At 46.2% G+C, this 24,444-nt stretch overlaps 1 protein-coding gene across 4 annotated transcripts in view; it reads left to right on the forward strand.

The window, feature by feature from the left end:
- Window positions 1–50: 50 nt before the first annotated feature.
- The window catches only part of LOC129700781 (polypyrimidine tract-binding protein 2), a 44,383-nt gene continuing 19,989 nt past the window's right edge, over window positions 51–24,444 (forward strand). For 2 of the 4 annotated variants that reach the window (XM_055641476.1, XM_055641477.1), the window contains exons 1-4: window positions 51–250; window positions 1,493–1,523; window positions 21,228–21,300; window positions 24,049–24,221. In XM_055641476.1, coding sequence (XP_055497451.1) covers window positions 51–250; window positions 1,493–1,523; window positions 21,228–21,300; window positions 24,049–24,221 — 477 coding nt within the window. The remainder of the gene's footprint in view (window positions 251–1,492; window positions 1,524–21,227; window positions 21,301–24,048; window positions 24,222–24,444) is intronic. The other 2 variants (XM_055641480.1, XM_055641478.1) reach the window with 2 other exon arrangements.

Raw genomic sequence — 24,444 nt, forward strand, 5'->3', positions numbered from 1 at the left:
AGGGGAACGAAGCTTCGGCCGGCGGTTCGGCCGCACTCGGCTGTTTCCGGATGATCTCGCTCCCCTCCCCTCCCCTCCTCCGGAGAACGAAGCTTCGGCCGTTGGTTCGGCTGTTTCCGGAGGATCCCGGCGACGGAGCGAGCGGGGCCGGGGAGAGGGGAAGGAGAGCCAGCGGCACACGGCGCCATTTTGCGTGTTCCCGGTCGGCGGCGGTTCGCTCGCAAACCTCTGCTAATTCGGCAATGGACGGGTAAGTTCAGGTGATATCGGCCGGGGGGGAATCGATTGCACCAGAACGGGAGTGCTTATTCCTTTAACCCGGGGCGGATCTTGAGGCGTCCAGACCGCCCGCAAGATACAGACACACTTAAACACAGAGTGTATGTATGTATGTCAGGGGCGCTCTCACGTCAGACGCGAGCGGTAAGTTGAAGCTGGCCGTGGGGTTACAGCTACCGCGGATCTCACCCGGCCTAGTTCCACGTGGGGAAGACCTCGGCTTTTCCGGGTAGTTGTTATCAGTCCGACCGAGCTGGTTGACCGGGGGTGGGGAGATCGTGCAGCGGACCCTGCAAATGGGGAAAAGTGGGCAGAGAGGCATCGCGTTTCATTGTTTAGCGTAGGCTTGGGTCCCAGGAGAGGGGGGGAGGCCTCACATTTACATTCATTCAGCTGCTCGCCCCCTCCCCTTTTTCCTAATCTCCCTTTTCCTTTTCCCACTCCCCTTTCACTCCTCCTCATCTTCCCCTTTCCCATTCCCACTTTCCGTCTCCCCACTACTTTCTCTCTCCCCACTACTTTCTCTCTCCCCCACTCCTTTCTCTCTCCCCCACTCCTCCTTTACCTCTCCCCACTCCCCCTTTCACACTGCCTCTTTTCCCACCCACTTTCCCTCCTCCCACTTTCCCTCTGCCTCCTTGGGTACCAGTTCTCTCCAATCTGCCCCACAACCTTTCTTTCTTTCCAGCCTGCTCCCCTTCCTTCCCCACTCTCCCGTCATCCTTCCTTCCCACTCTTCCTTCATCCCTTGTTGCTCAAGCCAACTCCTATCCACCTCCTCACCCAGAATCCCTTTTCCATAAATCTCCAAAATAAAGTTTACCATCTCTGCTTCTCGGAAGACTTGAACTTTTCATTGTGTTTAGATTCAATAACAAAATGCTAGACGTAAGATGAATGACCTGAAAATGAAAACAAGCATGGGTGCAGCTACTTCAGCAGTGGCACTGTGCCAAATTTTGTGATTAGCAGACATAGCTTGCTGATATTTTATGTAGCACCTTTTAAAAGAACAATATACTCATTGCAGATAGACACAAAAAGCTGGAGTAACTCAGCGGGACAGGCAGCATCTCTGGAGAGAAGGAATGGGTGACGATTTAGGTCAAGACCCTTCTTCAGACTGCAATGGTCATTGCAGATACCGATTATGTGGTGAATTTATGAAAGTACTTGTGATCGTTTCCTTATGTTTTTTTATTTCCTTTCCTAGCATTCTCACTGAGGTTGCAGTTGGCATTAAGGTAGGTCTTATGCCTCCATTGGATGCAGTTTGGTTGCAGTTGGATGCAGTTTGGTATGTGCTTGATGCAGGGAGCAGAAATCCCGGCGGGACCAGGGTGGACACGTCCCCCCTCTCTGTTTTGAGAGGTGGGGGTCGATCCTCCCCCCATTTTTTGTAATCCGGATTTTAAAACCCAGTGAAATCTTCCCTTTCCGCAAGACGGTGGGGGTGGGACTGAGGATACAGCGTGGTGATTGGAGATGGGAGACGTCCTGGTGGAGCAAAGATCATAGAGCGGAGCTTGAATTGCAATCCCAGGTCATAGGGTCACAAGCGAAAAACACTCTCGGCAGCCCTGGACACAGACCTGTCCCTCATCCGCAGCCAGAATCGATCGCGGGTCTCAGGTATGCAATCGCTGCCGAACCGCCACTGGACCATCGCTGTGCCCACCCGAGTACCCCCCACACTCACGGGGGTGGACAGAGACGTCGGGAGTCAGACGGGAGCGGTGCCCCCAGGCCCACAGCCAGCACAGAGAAGCAGCGCAACTCCACGGTTCCGGACTGGTCTCCCGTCAGTCCAGGCAGGGCTGTAGGTTATCCCGGCGAGACAGGCAGAGTTGAGTTGGATTTAGCGCTGCTTCTCCTCGCTGGCCGTTAGCCTGGGTCGCCGTTCCCGTAATTACTGTCCACAGGGCCCACTTCTGAGCCTCCGAAGCCTCGCGTGTGCGTGTATGAGTGTGCGCATGCGCGCGAGGCCCCCAAGAAATTGTGTCGTCCCCCCCCCCCCCATGTTCTGATAGCGATTTCCGTGCCTGGCTTGAATGTAATACAAAACTTTGTATTGAAAAGCTTGATTTTGTTTCTGAAGTTATTGACGTTTGTTTATTTCAAAATAAGTATTGTTAAAACATCTATTTTCTACTTCATTCCATACTCAAATAATTATAAATATAATTTTTGTATAATTGAGCATAAAGAATGACTCGCAATAGATTGGGCATTAAAATGAAAAGTTGCAGATCAATTTATTTGTGACTCAAGCTTCAAACACTGTGTGTTGTAGGTAGAGCCTGGGGATCCACCAAGTCCTTTTGTCGTCAAAAACTTGAAGAAAACTTTGGTGTATGTTTAAATTGCTGGTGATGGAATTGAGTTTGGTTTCGACAAAGGCTAAAGTATATAATTGGGGTAACATTGCTGTTATTTATGCAAATACTTTAGAATTTTGTAGGAATAGATCAACATGCGCTATTGGGTTAAAATTTAGGATTTTTACAGTAAAGAGTAAATGCAGACATGTAAAAGAAAACCTGGATGAACCTATGTGCCAAAAGGCTTATATCTGCCCTGACTAGAGTATGAAATATTACAAAAAGAGTTAATAAATTGAACTCTGAAAGTTTAGGTGATCTAGGCTTTGATTTGCATCATGGCCTTTCAATGAAAATTGGAAATTCTGAACATTTAATTAACACCTTGTACATTGCTGTACCTTTTTTATCCTATCATTCCACAGCAAACTGTATTGTGAGCAAGAAAAAACATCTTATGATAACTGTGTTTCACCTCTTTTACCGTACTAGACTAAAGCTAGAGCAGTGTAAAAACAGTATGGTAAATATGGCATTAAATGCTACATCATTTATTTTTCACGCGGCTATGGGAACTGGAAGAACAAACTTTGATTGGAATTAGGTTGCAGTGGAATGGCGAGACGAAATGTTCAGGGAAATTATTGTGTCATTTGAAGTGTGACATTGACAATTCCTTGAAAACAATCCCAAACATATGGTAAATTTGTGATTTAGCCTCCAGTGATACATATTAAAAGATGATATATAAACTTTACCACTGAATTGTAGCTGTTTTTCATTACTTTCATTTTGAGGGACTATTATGTCTGTATGGAGATCAATTCAATTAACAATTTGCAGCTGTTTTCAGCAATTCAAAAATTTTGGCAATTACTAGAATCTATACATGACTAAAACTCTGATCTCGTTATTTTCCGGTTTGGCGGTCTTTCTATTTGCGCAAAAACGGTTTGCGATAGCGCTGTGATTTTTCGCCAGTTCACTCACCGTTCTCCTGTGCTGTGAATCCACCAGGTTTCGTTCCAATTGGTTGAATGTCGTAAAAGTTAGCGAGGTTTAAAAATATTAAAAACTGCGCGCGCGCAGATAGAAACATAGAAAATAAGTGCAGGAGTAGGCCATTCGGCCCTTCGAGCCTGCACCGCCATTCAATATGATCATGGCTGATCATCCAACTCAGTATCCTGTACCTGCCTTCTCTCCATACCCCCTGATACCTTTAGCCACAAGGGCCACATCTAACTCCCTCTTAAATATAGCCAATGAACTGGCCACAACTACCTTCCGTGGCAGAGAATTCCAGATATTCGCCACTCTCTGTGAAAAATGTTTTTCTCTTCTCTGTCCTAAAAGATTTCCCTCTTATTCTTAAACTGTAACCCCTTGTTCTGGACTTCACCAACATCAGGAACAATCTACCTGCATCTAGCCTGTCCAACCCCTTAAGAATTTTGTAAGTTTCTATAAGATCCCCCCTCAATCTTCTAAATTCTAGTGAGTACAAGCCAAGTCTATCCAGTCTTTCTTCATATAAAAGTCTTGACATCAAAAGTTCCAAGCAAGAATGTACACAATACAGCTGTGGTCTCACCAATACCCTGTACAACTGCAGTAGAACCTCCCTGCTCCTCAAATCCTTTTGCTATGAATGCTAACATACCATTTGCTTTCTTCACTGCCTGCTGCACCTGCATGCCTACTTTCAATGACTGGTGTACCATGACACCCAGGTCTCGTTGATTCTCCACTTTTCCTAATCGGCCACCATTCAGATAATAGTCTACTTTCCTGTTTTTGCCACCAAAGTGGATAACCTCACATTTATCCAAATTATACTGCATCTGCCATGCATTTGCCCACTCACCCAGCCTATCCAAGTCACCTTGCAGCCTCCTAGCATCCTCCTCACAGCTAACACTGCCCCCCCCCCCAGCTTCGTGTCATCCGCAAACTTGGAGATGTTGCATTCAATTCCCGCATCCAAATCGATCTCTTCTGCCAGTCGTCGCCGCGCGGATTAGTCGCATCCCCTGTCACTCCCCGGGACAGTCTGCCCCTTCCTGCGCCACCACGTCTTTACTGGAGCTGAGGGTGGCCGGCGGAGGTTTCCAACCGGACCTTTGGAGGGACGCATGCAGCCCAGCCCCAAGCAGCAACCCAGTGTCAGAGACCCGACCCAGCCCAGCGTGGGAGACCCAGCCCAGAGTCGAAGATGCCGCCAAACGGAAAGAGGAGATTCTGATCCCGGCGGAGGAGAACGACCAGCAATCAGCGTCCGCTGTGAGTCCCCATCGCACTGACAATTCCAGCCACTACCCCTCTGGTCCCCCTCGCTGGTTCCTCCCCTATGATTCCCACCTCTCCCCCATGGGTCTTCCCCTGTCTTCCAGCTCACTGCCCCTTCCCCCGCCCACACACCCCTCTCCCCCCACAACTCCCCTGTCCACGCCCCCCTGCCCACGCACACCCGCCCAGACACACCCCTGCCCACACAGATCCATTGCCCCACCCACACACACCCTGCCGCCCAACAACCCCCAGCCCACACACCCCCTCCAGCCCACAACCACCCCCCATCCCCCACACAAGGACAAGGACAAACAGACTTAAAAACGGGTTTTACCCCACTGCTATAAAAGCACTAAATGTAGCCGCCAAGGAACGCAGGGGCGATACATACTAAGGGACTGTGGTACACTGTGAAATCCACAGAAGGATGGAGGGTTGGGTGTTTATGCGTGCTATTTTCATGATATTTATTTTAGTTGTTTATCTTTTAATATTTTATCTTGTATGTATCGTTAGCTTTTAGAAATGTTTGAATGGTGCACTGACTGGCTGACATTTTTAAATTTTGTTGTACATGGTTCATGTTACAATGACAATAAAGAAACTATTCTATTCTATTCAACCACCCGCACACCCCCCCCCCCCCCCCCCCCACCCCCCATCCCCCACCCCCCCCCCCAACCCCCCCCTCCCCCAACCCCCCCCTCCCCACAAGCCCCCTCCCCCCACATGCCCCCCTCTCCCTTGTGGGGGAAGAGGGGAGCATGTGGGGGGGGGGAGGGGGGCTATCAGCAGCGTGGTGGAATATTGTGTTGGGGGAACGTGTTACATTGGGGGAATGGGTGAGTGGTGGAATATTGTGTTGGGGGATCAGGCCTCCCATGTGACAGATATAGACGTGGTGGGGGGGGTAGGGGGAAGATGGAGCAAGTTTAACGTTTCAGTCTAAAGTACTATGCATTAAATGTCTGATGTTTCAGCGCTGTACCTAAAGTGTTTAGGATAAGATATTGAAGCCATTCCAATTTGACAAGGATGCAATGGATCCTTAGGTACACAAAATTGCTGGAGAAACTCAGCGGGTGCAGCAGCATCTATGGAGCAAAGGAAATAGGCGACGTTTCGGGCCGAAACTCTTCTTCAGACTGATGGGAGGCGGGGGGGAGAAGGAAGGAAAAAGGGAGGAGGAGGAGCCTGAGGGCGGGGGGATGGGAGGAGACAGCTCGGGGGTTAAGGAAGGGGCGGAGACAGCAAGGGCTAGCAAAATTGGGAGAATTCAACGTTCATTCCATCAGGACGCAAGCTACCCAGGCGGAATATGAGGTGCTGTTCCTCCAATTTCCAGTGTTGCTCACACTGGCAATGGAGGAGACCCAGGACAGAGAGGTCGGATTGGGCATGGGAGGGGGAGTTGAAGTGCTGAGCCGCCGGGAGTTCAGGTAGGTTATTGCGGACTGAGCGGAGGTGTTCGGCGAAACGATCGCCCAACCTCCGCTTCGTCTCCCCGATGTAAGTCAGCTGACATCTCAAGCAGCGGATGCAGTAGATGAGGTTGGAGGAGATACAGGTGAACCTTTGTCGCACCTGGAACGACTGCTTGGGTCCTTGACTGGAGTCGAGGGGGGAGGTGAAGGGACAGGTGTTGCATTTCTTGCGGTTGCAACGGAAAGTGCCCGGGGAGGGGGTGGTACGGGAGGGAAGGGAAGAATTGACAAGGGAATTGCGGAGGGAGCGGTCTTTGCGGAAGGCAGACATGGGGGGAGATGGGAAGATGTGGCGAGTGGTGGGGTCACGTTGGAGGTGGCGGAAATGGCGGAGGATTATGTGTTGTATTTGCCGGCTGGTGGGGTGAAAGGTGAGGACCAGGGGGACTCTGCCCTTGTTGCGGGGATGGGGAGAGAGAGCAGTGTTGCGGGGTATGGATGAGACTCGGGTGCGAGCCTCATCTATGGTGGCGGAGGGGAATCCCCGTTCCCTGAAGAACGAGGACATTTCCGATGCCCTGGTATGGAATGTCTCATCCTGGGAACAGATGCGGTGTAGGCGGAGGAATTGGGAGTAGGGGACGGAGTCTTTACAGGGGGCAGGGTGGGAAGACGTGTAGTCCAGATAGCCATGTGATTCAGTTGGTTTGTAGTGTATGTCGGTCAGAAGTCTGTCCCTTGCGATGGAGATGGTGAGGTCAAGGAATGGTAGGGAAGTGTCGGAAATGGTCCAGGTGTATTGGAGTGCCGGATGGAAGTTGGTGGTGAAGTGGACAAAGTCAGTCAGTTGTGTGTAGGTGCAGGAGGTGGCCCCAAAGCAGTCGTCAATGTACCGGAGGTAGAGGTTGGGGATGGGGCCCTGGTACGTATTGAACAAGGATTGTTCAACGTACCCGACAAAGAGGCAGGCGTAGCTGGGGCCCATGCATGTGCCCATAGCTACGCCTTGTGTTTGGAGGAAATGGGAGGAGTCAAACGTAAAGTTGTTGAGGGTGAGGACCAACTCCGCTAGGCGGAGGAGAGTGTCAGTGGCTGGGTATAGGTTGCTCCTCTGGTCGAGGAAGAACCGGAGGGCTTTGAGGCCATCCTGGTGGGGGATGGAGGTGTAGAGTGACTAGACATCCTTGATCCTTGATCTTTTTGAGTAAAATAGCTTTTCTTTTAATATGCAGGCTAAGTTCGATCTTAATCAGCTTTGCTTCTTTTAAAACAAAGCACTTATGAATAATTGTACTCTGAATAATTGGGGAATAGTTTTCAAGTGTGTAATTTTTGTATGGACATTTTCCAAAAACTGAACTGGCTTTGATTGGTGTTCATTGTCCTTAGCTGTACTTGAATGGTTTACCATCTATGTGCAGGTCATCTCGATGCAGGAGTTATTCTTGGTTCTTCTTGTGTTGAGCAAGACTTTCAAATACAGCTCGCCTTCCTTGACTTGAACTAGGGAGATGCCACATGGATGATTTCGTTTTAACTTACAATGTTACATTCTGTAAAGAAATGGCATTTTATTCAGGTTATTGAATTTAACTTATTCATGCCATATTTTGTTATATTTGAGTGGTTATTAATTTTGTTTATTATTGTCACGTGTACCAAGGTACAGTGAAAAGATTTTCCAGTCAGCGAAAAGACTGTACATGATAATAACTTTACAGACACTGGATAAAGAGTATAATATTTAGTGCAAGACAAAGTCTGATTAAAGGTAGTTCAGAGGTCTCCAATGAGGTAGATGGGAGGTCAGAACTCCACTCTCTCTGGTGAATGGATGGTTCAGTGGCCTGATAACAGCTGGGAAGAAACTGTCCCTGAATCTGTTTTCAAACTTCCGTAGAGGTTGGTGAGGGTTGTTGTGGACATACCAAACTTCCTAATCCTTCTAAGCAGAAGCATTGGTGTGCTTTCTTGACCAGCACTTCGATGTAGCTGGTACAGGACAAAGTGCTATTGATATTTACTCCTAAGAGATTGATGTCTTGGCACCAGATTACGAGGTTCTCAATCTCCTTCCTGCACTTCACCTTGTCATTATTTGATATTTTGTCCTATATATGGAGTTGTCTGCAAACTTGTAATTGGGTTGGTAATTGGCTGCACAGTCCTGAGTGTATAAGGGGTATAGTAGGGGGCTGAGAATGCAACCAGGGTTGAGAATTATCATAGAGGGTGATATATCCCATATTCTCACTGATTTTGGTTAGGTGGTCGAGGATCCAGTTGCAGGGGGGAGTGCTGACTCCCAAGTCCCACGGGTTTGGAGATGAGCCTGGTTGGGATAATGGTATTGAAAGCAGAGCTGTAGTCTTTAAATAGGAGTCTGACATAGATGTCTTATCCAGGTGTTCCAGGGATGAGGCATCAGTCGTGGACCTGTTGTGATGGTAGGCGAACTGCAATGGATCAAGTTTGCTTGGTCAGCTGGAATTAATATGTGCCATAATCAGCCTCTTGAAGCAATTCATGTTGGTGAATATCAAGACAACTGCACAGTAGTCATCTAGACATGAGATCTTGTTTTTCTTTGACTTTGAGATGATAGTAGTCTTGAAGCAGCTGGGTACTTCTGAACGGAGGAGAGAGAAATTAAAGATGTCCGTGAACACTCTCGCTAGTTGATCTGTGTAAAGAGGAGTCATGAACACGTTGTGTCTTTACTACTTTTTATTAATATCACATAACCGTTGCTGCCCTAGCTGTACGTGGTCTGTCACCGGAGCTAGAGAGAGATCAATGGGTGGGGAGGTTGCAATTATACTTCTGATATGGGGAGTGGTTAGTAGTGGTGAGGTCACTATATTAAAGGCACATGCACATGATCTACATCCTTCCCCTTGGAAACAAAGCAATACAGTAGTGACGGGCGACCACGTCTCATGCGCTACGAGCAGGTAAGCAAACAGTTAAACAAACAGATGAGCAACCAGCTAAGCGAAATCACCATAGCGGACAGGCGGCTTAACCAGCCGGCCGGACCGGGTACGCAGCTCGCCATCTCCCCCCTCTGCAGGAAGAGCCGGAGCCGGGGCGGGCGACCGAACCGGGGATCCTGGAGGAGAAGGAGGCGGCGGAGGCAGAGGAGGGGACGCAGGCGCAGCAGCGGGTGGACGGGCAGGAGAACGAGGGCTGTCAGGCGGAGAGCGGGGCTGGGCGAGCTGGGATGGCAGGGAGCGAGGCTTGCGTGGGGTGGCGGGCAGAGTAGCGGACAACGGAGGGGAGAAAGGGACGGCAGGCGGTGGTGGGGGCTCGTTGACAAGCCGCAGATGTTGGCGGGACCGGCGGTAGATGGTACCGTCGTGGTCGACCAGGTAGGACCGCGGCGAACCAGCATCACCGACATCGGTGGCAAGTTTGGAGTGACCGGAGGGGGACTGCATCCGGACGACTTGGCCGGGGAATTGACGCGGCGGGGGACGGCAGGACTGGTCGTGGGAGCGCTTTTACACTGCATGCTTGAGGGCAATGCGCTCCCGGACAGCAGCAGGCTGGAGAACCGAGGGAACGAGGGACTTCTGGGTCACAGGGAGTGGAGGTCTCGTTGTGCGAGCCATCAGCCGCTGAGCTGGCGAGCCCAGGGCAGTGTCGCGGGAGGTGTTCCGAAGGTTGAGGATGGCTAGGTAGAAATCGGATTGGGACAGTCTGCAATGCTCCAGCAAGTCCTTAGCACTGCGGACAGCGCGCTCCGCCAAGCCGTTGCTTTGCGGGTACTCTGTACTGCTGGTGTGTCGGAAGTTCCAGCTGGCAGCGAAACCCCGAAACTCGGCACTGGTGAACTGGCTTCCGTTGTCAGATTGGAGGCTCGCCGGGGAGCCGAAAGTGGTGAAGTGGCGGCGCAGCTTCCCGATGACGGCCGAAGAGGTGAGGGAGTGCAGCTGGTCGACCTTCAAACCAGCTGGAATAAGAGTCAACGAGGACCAGGAAGTGCTTGCCGCGCCACTCGAAAATGTCAGTGGCGACTGCCATCCAGGGCAGTTCAGGAGCAGGCTGTTGCAGAAGCAGCTGACGTTGCTGATGGGGAGCGAGGCTATTGCAGGTAGCGCAGGCGGAGACCCTCTCTCGGATGTCTTGGGCCATGCCGGGCCAGTCGAACTGCGTCTGGGCGTGGGACTGAGTGGCCTCGGCCCCAGGATGACCGCTGTGGGCGACTTGAAAATAGTGGTCCCGCAGCGCGGCGGGCACGACGACTTTGTGTCCTTTCACCACCACACCGTCGTGCAGGACAAGCTCGTCACGGACCAGGAAGTAGGGCACGGCACCGGCCGGCAAGGATGAACGGCTGTCTGGCCAGCCCCGCCGGATGACGTCGGCAAGCTGCTGCAGGGCTGGATCCTCAGCAGTGTGCTTGACCAGGGACTGCATCTGCTGTGAAGGCACAATGTTAACGTTAAGCACCATCAGGTCAGACGATTCGTATGGGTGGCGATCAGTGGACGATAGTGGTGCGCGGGACAGCGTGTCAGCCACGAACATGTCCTTGCCCTTGCGATAAACAATTTAAAAAGTGAAGCGCTGTAGCTGCAGCATCATGCGCTGCAGCCGGGAAGAGGCAACGTGGATTGGCTTGTTTAGGATAGTGACCAACGGCTGGCGGTCGGTCTCGATCGTGAAGCTGTTGCCCAGGATGTAGTCCTTGAACTTGGAGCATGCAAATACCACGGCAAGCAGTTCCTTCTCAATCTGAGCGTAGCGCTGCTCGGCAGAGGTCATGGTGCGGGGCGCATAGTAAACGGGCAGCTGCCGGCCATCGTGGAGCTGCAGGCAGGCGGCACCCAGACCAAATTTGGAAGCGTCGCAGGTGAGAACGATGGGACGCTATAGATCGAAGAATTTGAGAGTGGGGGTACTGACCAGTAGAGACTTCAGGACGTCGAAGGCATGTTGGTGATGTGGGAACCAGGCCCAGGCAGTGTCCTTTTTGATGAGCTCCCTCAGGGGCGCACTCAGTTCGCTGAGGTCGGGGATAAACTTTCCCAGGTAGTTGACCATGCCCAGGAAACGCTGCAGGCTGGGCACATCGGTGGGTGAGGACATCCCGGAGACAGCAGCCGTTTTTTGCGGGTCGGGCTTCAGACCCGATGCAGTAAAAACGTGGCCCACGTAAGTGACCTCCGGACGCGGAAACGGCACTTCTTTGGGTTGAGCTTGAGGTTGATTTCACGGGCCCGATCTAGGACCTGACGGAGGTGGAGGTCGTGCTCAGCCACGTCCTTACCGTAGACTAGAATGTCGTCAACGATGATGGCACACGGCAGACCGGCAAAGAGCTGCTCCATGGTTCGCTGGAATACCTCGCTGGCAGAGTTAATGCCGAAAGGCATGCGGAGGAATCGGAACCTTCCGAAAGGCGTGCTGAATGTCGTCAGGTAGGAGGATCGCTCGTCCAGCGCTATCTGCCAGAAAGAACTCTTGGCATCGAGGACCGAAAAAACAGTGGCCGGACCAACCTGTGCAGCGACGTCCTCCAATGTTCGCATGGGGTAGTGCGGGCGTTTGATGGCCAGGTTCAGGTCCTTGGGCTTGATGCAAATGCGAATTTCAGTTTTGTCTTTTTTCGCGGCGACAACCATGGTGGAGACCCACCGGGTGGGTTCGCTCACCTCTTTCAGTATGCCCATGGTGACCATGTTGAGGAGCGTAGATTTCACCTTGTCCTTCATGGTGCGGCGAGCGGATCACCGGTTCAACGGTGGGGTCAACAGCAATCTTGTAGCAGCTGGGCAGCTTGCCCAGCTTTTCGCCGAAACGGTCGGGGTATTCGCGCAGGGGGTCCATGAGGGTCCGCACCTGGTGTATATCACGGTGAAAGGAGACCAAACCGAGGTCTTGGCACGCCTGGGCACCCAGCAAGGTAACGTTGGAGTCTAGCAGGTAGAAGGTGAGGGGCCGAGAGGCCTTCAGGACCTTGCAGTGCAGGGTTGCCTTTCCCACGGGAACGAGTACGGCTCCCCCGTAGGCATGCAGGCGGGAGTTAGCAGCAGTCACTTTCTCATTAGTTCTTATCTTTTTGAAAAGGCTTGTTGACATTACATTGGCAACTGCCCCCGTGTCTATTTTCGCTGAGAAGGTCGAACCATTGACAAGACCCGAACCGAAGGGTCCGTTATCAGGGCATGTGCATCCAAGAGCGAAAAGATGCTGGTCTCCCCCTGGGAGGAACTGGTACCAGGCAAAGGGAGTTCGTCAGGCGGAGACTGGGAACCAGGCTCGCTGTCAGCCTGAGCAAGGTTGATTAACATTCTCCGAAGGGGGGGGGCAGGCTTCCCCCTAGAGCGGCAGGCTACAGAGAAATGATTTAACTTTTTGCAAAAATTGCACGTCTTGCCCAAGGCAGGGCACACATTGAACTGGTTGGAGGCAAAATTGCAGTTGGGGCAACGTCGTGGGCTCCCGCCCCCGGGTGCAGGGGAACCCTGTTGCCGTGGCGGGCCAGCGTTCCGCCGGCGGCCAACAACAGTGGCAAAGTTAATGTCATGATCAGCAGGCGACAGTGCCGAGGTGACAGCCTCAGCCATGCGGGAGGCGTGCAGAGCCTCGTCCAGAGACAGGTCTGGCTTCCGCAGAAGTTCAGCCCGTAGCTTCACATCGAGAAGGCCATATACTAGGATGTCGCGGGTCACTTGATCGGGAGTCAGAGCGTCCAGGCGACAACGCCTGGCCATGTGTCGCAACGCGGCGATATAGTTGTCGATTGACTCTCCAGGGATCTGACGCCGACTGAACATTTTAAAACACTCTAAAATGCAGTTGGTGGGGATGTCACACATTGCTGTAAACTTAGCCATAAGACATACCGGGTCTCGAGCATCTTCACCAGCAGCATATACAAACGACTCAGATCGTTCCAGGGCATCGGGACCAGCCAGGTTGAGGAGCAGAGGAGCCCGCGTTTCAGCGGTGGCAGCAGGATGGGCGATCGTCACGTAGTGCTGGAAATCGCGGCGAAAGACACCCCACCGATGGGCAATGTCCGAGTCGAAGACAAGCACATCGGGCTTGCGGCAAGAGGTAGCCATGGCACGGGAGATAGAACAAGGGATAGGGAACTGGGTCAAACGTAAATAAAAACCGACAAACAGGAGGCGCGGAGGCACGATTGTGACACCATGTAAAGAAGAGTCATGAACACATTGTGTCTTTACTACTTTTTATTAATATCACATAACCGTTGCTGCCCTAGCTGTACGTGGTCTGTCACCGGAGCTAGAGAGAGATCAATGGGTGGGGAGGTTGCAATTATACTTCTGATATGGGGAGTGGTTAGTAGTGGGGAGGTCACTATATTAAAGGCACATGCACATGATCTACAATCTGTGCTGTTCCAACGGACGCGGCTGGTGCTTCCCGTAGGTTCACCCTGAGGAACTGATGTCATTACAACATATTAATTGGAAAAGTGGCACTGGACTGACATGATGAGCAAATAAGGTAGCACTCTGTGAATCATTGGTTCTTAATGATAGGGGGCGCCGTTGAGTATGCAGCCTCACCTGCAGCTGTTGTTCCTACGAGCCGCATCTTCGCCTCCTCCTGGCGGCCTACTATCTGTATTGGCGTGGCCTTTCCTGCCGTAGACCGGCCAGAGCTTCAGCTTCAGCGGCGGCGCAGCACTGAAGTACCATCGCGGAGCGGGCGATGCCTTACTGGGGTCGCCGAGTGGAGTTCCAGAGTGTTGGGACTGCCGACTTTAACACCGTGGAGCTGTGGTCTGGAGCTTCCAGCCGCGTGCGGCACTGACTTTAACATCGCGGAGTCCTGAGCCGAGGGTCGCCAGTGTTGAATCTCTGCCCAGCTCGGCCTGTAGACATCGGGAGCTGCGGTCTCCGGTAAGAATTGGCCGATTTGGAAACTCCAAGCCGCTGAGAATGTTCTGACGTCGGAGTTACGATCACCCCGGCGAGAGGGCCTGAACATCGGGCCGCTGTAGCGGCGACTGCGGAAGGTACAAAGCCCCGACCATGGGTGAACAAAGAGGAAGTTGACTGAACTTTATTGCCTTCCTTCACAGTGGGAAACGGTGATTCCGCTGTGGGGATATTCAGGTTAAATTCTATCGTGTGTTGTGTTCTTTTTATTCGTATGGCTGTATGGTAACTCAAATTTCACTGTACCAATTGGTGCATTTGACAATAAATGTAATGTAAAAGAGACAATGTGATATGCTGGACTTTATGGCCCAAAGGACTTGCTCGGCCGGTTTGGATACTGCTGCTGGCCCTGTTCCCTCTGGACTATGGCAGGAAACTTGTAATCTGCCTAGTCATGATAAATATCCAGGATGTCTTGAAAATCATATGAGGAAAGGACAGACAATCATATGGCCAAGTAGTGTATTAATATTATTTTGGGTTGCCAATGCACAGTGAAACCAGAGCATTTCAGAACATTGGAAACAAAGATATTGGAAAAATACATAAATATACTACAAGACAACACAATTGGAGCTTCCATAATTTCAATGAAAACATCAATGAATTAGCAAAATAATATGGATATTTAATGTCTGTAGTTTTGCCCTAATGATTTCAAAGGTCTGTTTAAAATTGAAATAAAAGATCAAGATATTGGAATATATAAAACATTTCTCAGGTTGTAGATGTGGTTTATTGAAAATTCATTTTTTTTCATGTCCCTTAAATACGTTTTCATTTGCATATTCTTCAGTCACGTTTTCTCTTCCCATTATCACTTTTTTATGATGTTCCATGGCTATGATATGAAGTTTTAGATGACTGAGGTTAGAATCATAAAATCATTACAATTCGATTACATAGTGGATTTAATGCTATACCACTGCATTAGTGTAAATCTGACATGCCTGTCTTTCTGTAGGAGCAATGGTTATTATAACATTTGTTTGACATTGGGTTTTTATTTATGTTAAGGTGTATTTTACAATAATTAAACAATAACATGTACAGGTACACAACCTTTTATCCGAAAGCCTTGGGACCAGACACTTCTCGGATTTCGGAATTTTTCGGATTTCGGAATGGAAGATTTTTAGCGTAGATTAGGTAGGTAGCGCAGGCGGCTTGGAAAGTTTGGAGCGGCTGCCTCCTCCCCGGAGACCGGGGAATCATTGTAAATCATTGCTTAAATGTTAGTCAATTAGTTTGGAGGGATTTTATGTGTGTGGTGGGGGGGGGGGGCGCAGCGCTGGGATACCAGCGGGGAGCGGGCAATGCCTTACCGGGTTGCCGTGCGGTGAGCTCTGGAGCGCTGTGGCCGCCGACTCCCAACATCGCGGAGCTGTGGCTGCGGGCGGCACTGGATTTGGAGGCCGCGGAGCCAGGGATCGAGTTTGCCGGGGTCGGAGCTTCAACCGACGCAACCCCAGCTCCGCGATGTTAGGAGTCGGCGGCCACAGCGCTCCGGAGCTTACCGCACGGCGACCCGGTAAGGCATTACCCGCTCCCCGCCCCTCCGACCAGGTAAGGGACTAAGATTTTTTTTGTTAAGCTTGGGTTGAAGACGTGCTCCAGAATCTTATTATCAGGCACCAGTGTATTTATCTTCAATAACTTTCCAATGTTGGTTTTCTATTTGTCTGACAATTTACCAATTGAACATTTTTTTAAAAACTTAAACTTGTACCATCTGTTTTTGGAACGGTTGGCTTATACTTTTAAACAACATTTCCCTCGTAATTTTATTGCTGGGTTAACTAAAAATGAAAGCACTTTTTACTTAAGAATTTTCAAGTAACATGGTGTTTTTATTGTCAATTGCTTTTTATGTATCTGTTTTCAGTACAATTTTGATATTTGAATATCCATTATAGCATTTCTGAGGTTCTTAGATTTTCACTTGAATTTATCCATTTATAATTAAAAGTAACTGTTACACCTCCTGGAAACATAAGAGACTAGATGCTGGAATCTCAAGCTAAAAGCAAACATATATATACAGATGATTATGAATTGAGCTTGTGGCATTGGTTGTTTTAAAAAGTATATGATAAATGGCGGTGATTTTTAGTTGATCTTTATGAAGAAAAGCAGTTAACGTTTCATTTAGACTATTTGACAGGAATTGGAAACTCGACTTCACCCTTGCAGTCATCTTGGGAGGTGATGAACTATTTTATTTAATTTTAATATTCCTTCTTGCTCCTATTTTGACCTTTATTTTTGATCTCCTACACTTTAAACAAATTTCTGAACCTTGGTTCTTGGTTTCTTGGTCCTCCAAAATATTCCAAATGGAATTTAAACTGGAGGTGGAATTTAACCTGAAGGAGCAGCTGATTATTTTACAACTTGGGATATTATTTTTCCAGATTCAACATTAAATTCAATCATTTTGCATAGTACGACATTCTTGTAAAATGTTGCATTTCCAATATTCAATTTTTTCTCTCTTTGGTAGTTCAGATTCCATACACACACCTTCTCCAGTTAGAGCTTTGACAAACTTTTTTGGCCAGTGCTCCCACCACTTTTGTTCAATCTCCTGGTCTTCAACCTATCATAGAACATCCTGTTTGTTTCTTTGCATCCTACAGCCATGTCCTTTTCTCTGCACTTATAAATATAATTGATTGTTTACTCTTCCTATTACAGATAGAAAATCACTAGATGAATGTCAATTTAATTTATTGTCTGCACATGCTAATGATATGCTGAGCATTTTCATAATTTTCTGCTTCTATTTTTCATTTCCAACATCCTAGATCAGTGAAGCATAGGAACAGGTCCATCGACCCAGAACATCCCATAGTGCTTGCTTTTGGAGTTCTCCTTTAGTTGATATTGGCCTGTTTATTCATGTTTTGTATGCCAGCCTAGTGCTTTTAAAAAACAATATTAGTTTTCTTGCATGCACAGAATTGAAATCGTTCAGTGACACCTTTTTAGTGATAACATACGAATACCACTAAGAAAATGTAAACATATTGCACAACATGGCGTTTTCCATTATTTTTGCTGAATATCCATTGAATATAGTATAACTTCATGTTTTTCAGTCTTTTAATGATAATCAATATTGAATGCAAATGCATTCTCAATGCCACATTATATAATGAAGTCTGTTCTTGCTTTAGTTGCTAAAGAGGTCAAGCAACATGAAAGCAATAGCTCTAGCTATTACCAGATCATTAGGCAAGTTCAGGTGTAGGGAAGATTTGCGCAGCAAACTTGCGTAACCCAATGAATGAGGCAACCAGTTGCCTTGGAGTAACTTCAATATCCAAGTCAGCAAAGAAAAAAGCTTTGACACTGGAGATGAAGTTGGATGTTGGAAGAAGGAAGGCATTGATTATTGTGGAGAATAACATTTTGGAAAGTAAAAAAGCTGATTAAGAAGGTGGTATCAATTTTAGTGACAGTTGTTCCTTCCTGTAATATCGTGTTAGAGATTTGATCATAGAGATATTGAATATATGACTAAAGGATGAAAATGTTTGCTGTTGCCTCCTCTTGCGTCATTAAATGTGCTGTATGGCAGAGCTAAACAAGCTGCCTTTTGGCAAGAGGATAAAGCACCTACATTTACTGAACAAAAGCCTCCAGCTGAAAAACATTTGTTGCTAGCCAATGATGGTGTGATTGTTTTTGTAAGTATATTTTACAATATGGCAGGAAAAGCTGCTGTTACAGATAGCATTGGGCAGCAACAATAACTGAAAAGCTGCAACATGCATAAAGGATGGCAACCCTGTCTGAACAAGTGTTTAATTTTGAGATGGGATTTAATTGAAAGTAATTATCAGAACATACCTTATTAGCTGCACTGGGAGTGCCACAGTTTTAAAACGTCCATGGAGCATTTGAAGCATGTTCTTGTTGGGGGCAATACCATTGCCAGCTTACTACGGCTAGGAATAAGGCTTGTATAATAACAGGCATATGCTACGACTACATGGAATATGTTGAACATGCAATTCAACAATATCTTAAGAGAAGATTGAATAATAAAGCTTTGACTTCAATGTCCCTGATCAATTGGAAGTCGAGGGTCAATTCATTCTGGTCAATTGGTGTCCATCACATATGCATGTTGCGGCACAAAGGCAAGATTTTTTTTCCACCCAACACAATAAGTATCTACAGCCGATGTGTCGTGGTGTCATTTCAACAGTCAAGGCAGGAATTGATGCCATTGAAATGAATGGAGGCAGGGAGATTTTTCAATCATGTGCTGCAGACCTTACAACTGGAAACATTTGAGCTAATAAAGGAGAAGCCAGCAGCAAAATTATAAGGTAGCACAGAGGTAGAGTGGAAGCCTTACAACGCCAAATACCTGGGTTCCATCCTTGCCTCGGTTGCTGACTGTTCATAAGGTTATAAGTGATAGGCCCATCAAGTCTACTCTACCATTCAATCATAGCTGATTTTTATCTCCTAACCCAATCTCCTGCCGTCTCCCCATAACCCTTGATATCCGTACTAATCAAGAATCTACCTCTGCCGATGCATAGGCTGTAGATGCTTATGGTGTTGGGTGGAAAAAAATATTGCCTTTGTGCTGCAACATGCATATGTAATGGACACCAATTGACCAGGAAGAATTGACCCTGGACTTCAATATCCATGGACTTGGCCTCCACAGCATTTTGTGGCAGAGAATTTCACAGATTACCACTCTCATCTCATTCCTAAAGGAACATCCTTTAATTATGAGGCTATGACCCCCCCCCCAGTCCTAGACTCACGCACTAGTGGAAACATTCTCTTCACATCCATTCTATCCAAGCCTTTCACTGTTTGGTAAGTTTCAATGAGGTACGCCCTCATCCTTCTGGCCCAGTACCTTCAAGCACTCATCATATGCTAACCCACTCATTCTTGGGGTAATTCTTGTAAACCTCCTCCGGACCCACTCCAGAACCAGCACACCCATTCCTCAGGTGCCCAAAATTGTTTACAATACAATTACAAATGCGGCCTGACCAGTGCCTTATAGAGCCTCAGCATTACATCCCTGTTTTAGTATTCTAGCCCTCTTGAAGTAAATGCTAGCATTGCGTCTGACTTTTTACCGATTCGACTTGCAAATTAACTTTTGGGGAATCCTGCACCAGCACTCCCAAATCCCTTTGCACCTCCAAATTCTGGATTGTACTTACTCTCTGTGACCGTGTGGGCTTTCTCCGGGTGCTCCAGTTTCTTCCCATATTCCAAAGATGCGCAAATTTGGCCGTTCATTAGCTGCAGTTAATTGTCCCAAGTATGTACGTTAGCATTAGCGTACACTAGAACTAGTGTAGTTGGTTGGCATGGACTTGGTAACTAAAGAGTCTGTTTCCATGCTTTATCTCAACAAATGAGCCACAAGTCTACAAGGCATCATAGGGTGAAAGGGTTAGAATAATTTATTTTCTAGTAATTATTTTGAAATTTGCAAACAGTGGGTTATGATCTTAATAAAACATAGGATATTGAGAGACAAGACAGGGCCGATTTTGAATGTTTCCATTAACAAAAGAGCCTTTGACAAGGAGACATAAAGGATTCAGGGCATTCATTTAAAACTGGCACGTGGACATTTATTTAGGTTTTTTTAGCCTGGAAGATTGTGGAGGATTATTAGAAGTACTTAATACAGAGAAAAACTGAATTACCATTATGGTAAGAACTAATTGCTATGTCTTCTGGTGCTAAATGCTGTCATTGGATCATTAGGCTTTGCACATCTTCGGACGATCAGCTGCCTGGACGAGTTCAACATGTAGCTGATAATTTGTTGCTTCAATATATTACAGTAATAAATCTGGGGTTTTTTTGCGTACAAAAACATTATAACTGATCACTTAAATATATTTGTCATTTGCTGCTGAAGTAACAGAAATTTACTCCCAATAGAAGAAATTAGGATTGGACCCACTATTGAGGCCCATTGAAAATTCATTGCATCCTACCATAAGCTAATCACAAAGTACTGGAGTAACTCAGTGGACCAGGTAGCATCTCTGGAGGAAATGAACAGACAATGTTTCAAGTTGGCTCCCTTCTCCAGTCTAATGGGTTCCAACCTGGAATGTCGCCTGTCCATTTCCTCCACAGATGCTGCCTGAACTGCCCCTGAGTCTAGTTCAAGTGAGTTTATTGTCAATGTGTCCCTGATAGGACAATGACATTCTTGCTTTGCTTCAGCACACAGAACACAGTAGGCATTTATTACAAAACAGATCAGTTTTGTGTCCATATACCATTGTTTTTTATTACTCCAGTACTTGGTATAAATCACTCCAGTACTTTGTAATTCACTCAAGATTCCAGTATCTGCAGTTCCAGTGCCTACCATAAGCTAAACTAGTTTCTGTGCAAAGTGACAAAATATTTGATCTCGAAACATCATCTGTTTATTCACTGCGGAGATGCTGCCTCATCCGTTGAGTTACTACAGCACTTTGTGTTTAGCTTATGGTAGGATGTAAGGAATTTTCAATGTGCATGTTTGTCACATTTAAGATCACTAGGTTTTATTTTCATAATGTCTTTCATTTGCACCTACCTCTGCCTGTAAAAGCCCTCAACTATGCATTTGTTTCATTCTTGTATTTTTCCAATGAACTGCTACTCACATTTCATCTCTTGTCAATTTGAGAATATTCAAAACAGCCCATGTCCTAATTTGGTTTCCTCCATTGACCCAATTAAGTTATGCCTTTATTTGATCATTCTTAACTTCATTTTTAATCTTATCTCTTTGTGTAACTTAAATTCTAATTGGCAGAGTTTAGGGAATCTGCGGTTAAATTTATTTTAGTCCTGTTTGTGATCTTTGTTTTGGTTGAGGCCAATATTGTAAAAATATTTAAATCGATAAATTGTTTTGGAAAAAATGTTCATGATAGAATTCAACATGGTAATGAAATCATAAATTTTGTATTTAAACACAGAGGGGATCTGACGAACTTTCTGGCGCCATTCTCAGCAGCCCCAACTCTACGATGAGCAGCGTGGTTGTTACTGGTAAGTTTTATTTTCAATTTAAGATAGTAATTCTTAACTCTCATGTACTTCAATGTTACTGTATTGCTGACTTACAATTTGAGCCATTAGTATATTTGTGGTATAATTCAGAATGGCTTAAATGCGAGTATATTTTATAAAATCTCGTCAACATATTTGATGTGAGACAAAGAAGAATAATTGTAGAATTTTTGCCTTCTCATAACAATTTCAGCAATTTTAAGCCCCCCGTTCTTGGACGCTTTCTTTTTTGTAATGTGCATTTTTTTAAACTATAATAATTCCTGAACTTTCTTCAGATTTTCATGCTTCTCTACTGCTAAGAGAAGCTAAGGGAAGCTACTGCTAAGGCCAGCTTTCTATTCCGTTCAATGAGCCTCTGAGGGTGTATAAAGACAGATAATAGTACTAATTGTGACTTTGGTGTTTTAAACCTGTACCACTACATAGGAGTAATGCAAAATTAAGTTTGTGTTTTGCTGTATTGATCACATAGGTCACCATATTACCCCAGTCACATGTCTCTTAATTTTTCTGATTTATACTACACCCAAAATTACAGCGAGTATTTCATGGCCCATTCATAGCTCCTACTTGTGTTTTCTGTCCTTTGCTATTTTAATCCCATATGTATTCTAGTTCTACACCGTGATGCCTAAATCGGCTATCCAGTAGTACATTTTTCAATACATTGAGACTTCAGTCTAATTCTCCAAAATAAGTATACCACTTTCAAGTTTGATGTAAAACTGGGGTCTTAAATCAAAACAAAGAAAACTATAAAAACAGGAGAGTTAGTTGTGGTTGATTTGGGAGAGTACATTGTGAGATGGTCAACGGGCAGCGATTAGCGTAATGGAAAAATTGCAAGACAGACATACCACGCAAAGTAACTTTTCAGTGGGTGACAGGGAGGGTAAAATTATTAAACCCAAGGGGATTGTCAGGGAAAGCAGTAGACCTCAGGATGGGGAGAATTGTCGAACTTGGCAACGGATAGTCCAAGTTAGACACTAGACTTGGCAGCTGTTTCACCAAACACTTGAGCTTGGTCTATCAAGGTGCACTAGATCTCCTGGTTGCTACCCATTTTAATTCTTCATCCCTTTCTGGCCTGGGCCACCTCCATTGCCACAGTGAGACCATAGGCAAAGTGGAGGAACAGCACCGTATATACCACTTGGGCAGTTAACAACCCAATATCATGAATATTAAAATAAATCACATTTTAGGTAATTAATCCCCCCCACCCCCCTTTTCCCTTCCCTGTGCCCCACCTCGACTCTTGCCTATTTCTCTCTTTCCCCTCCTCTTCCACCTGTATTCCTTTCTCTAGCTTCACAGTTCACAATTCTTAGATCCTTTGTCTCACACCTTCTGTCTTTTCATCTCTGTCTATTGTCCAAAAATCTACCCATCAAAAATCCCCCCCCCCCCCCCCCCCCCCCAACAATCAGTCTGAAGAAGGGTCCCAACCCAAACCATATGTTGAAGACTCTGTTCTGCTTAAAATTGTGCTAATGCACCTGAACTTTAACATTTTTGTCAGGGAAATGTTGCCCCCCCCCCCTTAATATCATAGAATACCAGCTTCTGCGTTCATTAATCATGCAAATTTGAAATTATTTGGTTTGTTATCTCTATCCTTTTTTGTACAGTCCTCAAAGTGATGTACATGCATACCCTCAGCAAATTGCTTGTTGATTTCTAGATCACTGATTTGCCTGAGGCATAATGGCTGCAAGGTTTGATCTTGTTGAATCCTTTCATCTTGGAACGTCAATTAACTACTTTGTCCCTTGAGATTCATATTTAATTCCTGACTTTATAGGTGGTTTACTTTTCCAAGAATGCTAGTCTTCCATTTTGGAAACAAAATTGCCTCTTGAGTAATCTGACCCAGCTGGAATCTTTGACATCAATGGACAAACAAACCTACCTGAATGTTGCATTGTAATGTGGTTACCTGATTGTTTGTTTAAATACTTTCTGCTAATAAGATTTAAATTATTTGAATAAGAAAATATATGTCATTAAGATTTGACATAGGCTGCAATATTGAACAATTGAACAATAATTGTGGAGGGACTGCACAAATTGAGGACTTTAATGCCAAAAGTCTGTTCTTGTCTATTTTCTGTTTTGGAGTTTCATTTTCTATATCTTCATAATATTATAATTTTTTTTTTTTGCATTTCTACAATCTTTCCACTTTTTTAATCAATATTTTTAGAAAAATAAGCTGTAAGGGTGGAGAGAAGGTTTATCGGGGTGTTGCCAGGGCACAAGGGCCTGAACTATGTAGAGATTGAGAAGGCTAGGATTTTATTCCTTGGAGCATAGGAAGAAGGTTGAGGGGTGATCTTATAGAGGTATATAAAATTGTGAGGGGAATAGATAGGATGAACACACAGAGTCATTTTCCCAGGATAAGGGAATCGATAATTAGAAAGTATAGGTTTAAAGTGAGAGAAAGATTTAATAGGATCCTGTGGGGCAATCTTTTCCACATGATGGGTGAATGGAGCGAGCTGCCAGATGAAGTAGTTGATACAGGTAAAATACCATTTAAAATACATTGGAAATGCACATGTATAAGAAAGGTTTAGAATGATATGGGCCAGTATGGATCAGTTGGAGTAAATTTTATTTTCAGAATTATTAATGGAGACTAGACCATCATTTTCACATGCAAAGAAATATGTTTCAGTGTTGTTTATTAACTTAATGTGTATTAATGTTATTCAGCAAATGGGAATGACAGCAAGAAATTTAAAGTTGACGATAAGATGCTTGGTGCTCCATCCCGTGTTCTCCATATTAGGAAGCTACCCACGGAAGTGATGGAAACTGAGGTCATAGCCCTAGGCTTGCCATTTGGAAAAGTTACCAATATTTTGATGCTGAAGGGGAAAAATCAGGTGTGTACCTTCTAAAATGCTTTTGGCATGTGCTTAATTTAAATCGTATGTAGCTAGCACAACAGTGACTGCTTCAATAATCTAGTAATGCCTAGCTATTTCTAAGGTATATCATTATTTTCATAAAAGCTTTTAATAATTTAAACACAATGAAGTACATTCTTAATACACTAGAATTCTGATAATCTCACACCCTCAGGACTTTTGTGCTTGACTATAAGAT

The sequence above is a fragment of the Leucoraja erinacea genome, chromosome 10 (assembly GCF_028641065.1).
Source record: "Leucoraja erinacea ecotype New England chromosome 10, Leri_hhj_1, whole genome shotgun sequence".
Classification (NCBI taxonomy): Eukaryota; Metazoa; Chordata; class Chondrichthyes; order Rajiformes; family Rajidae; genus Leucoraja; species Leucoraja erinaceus.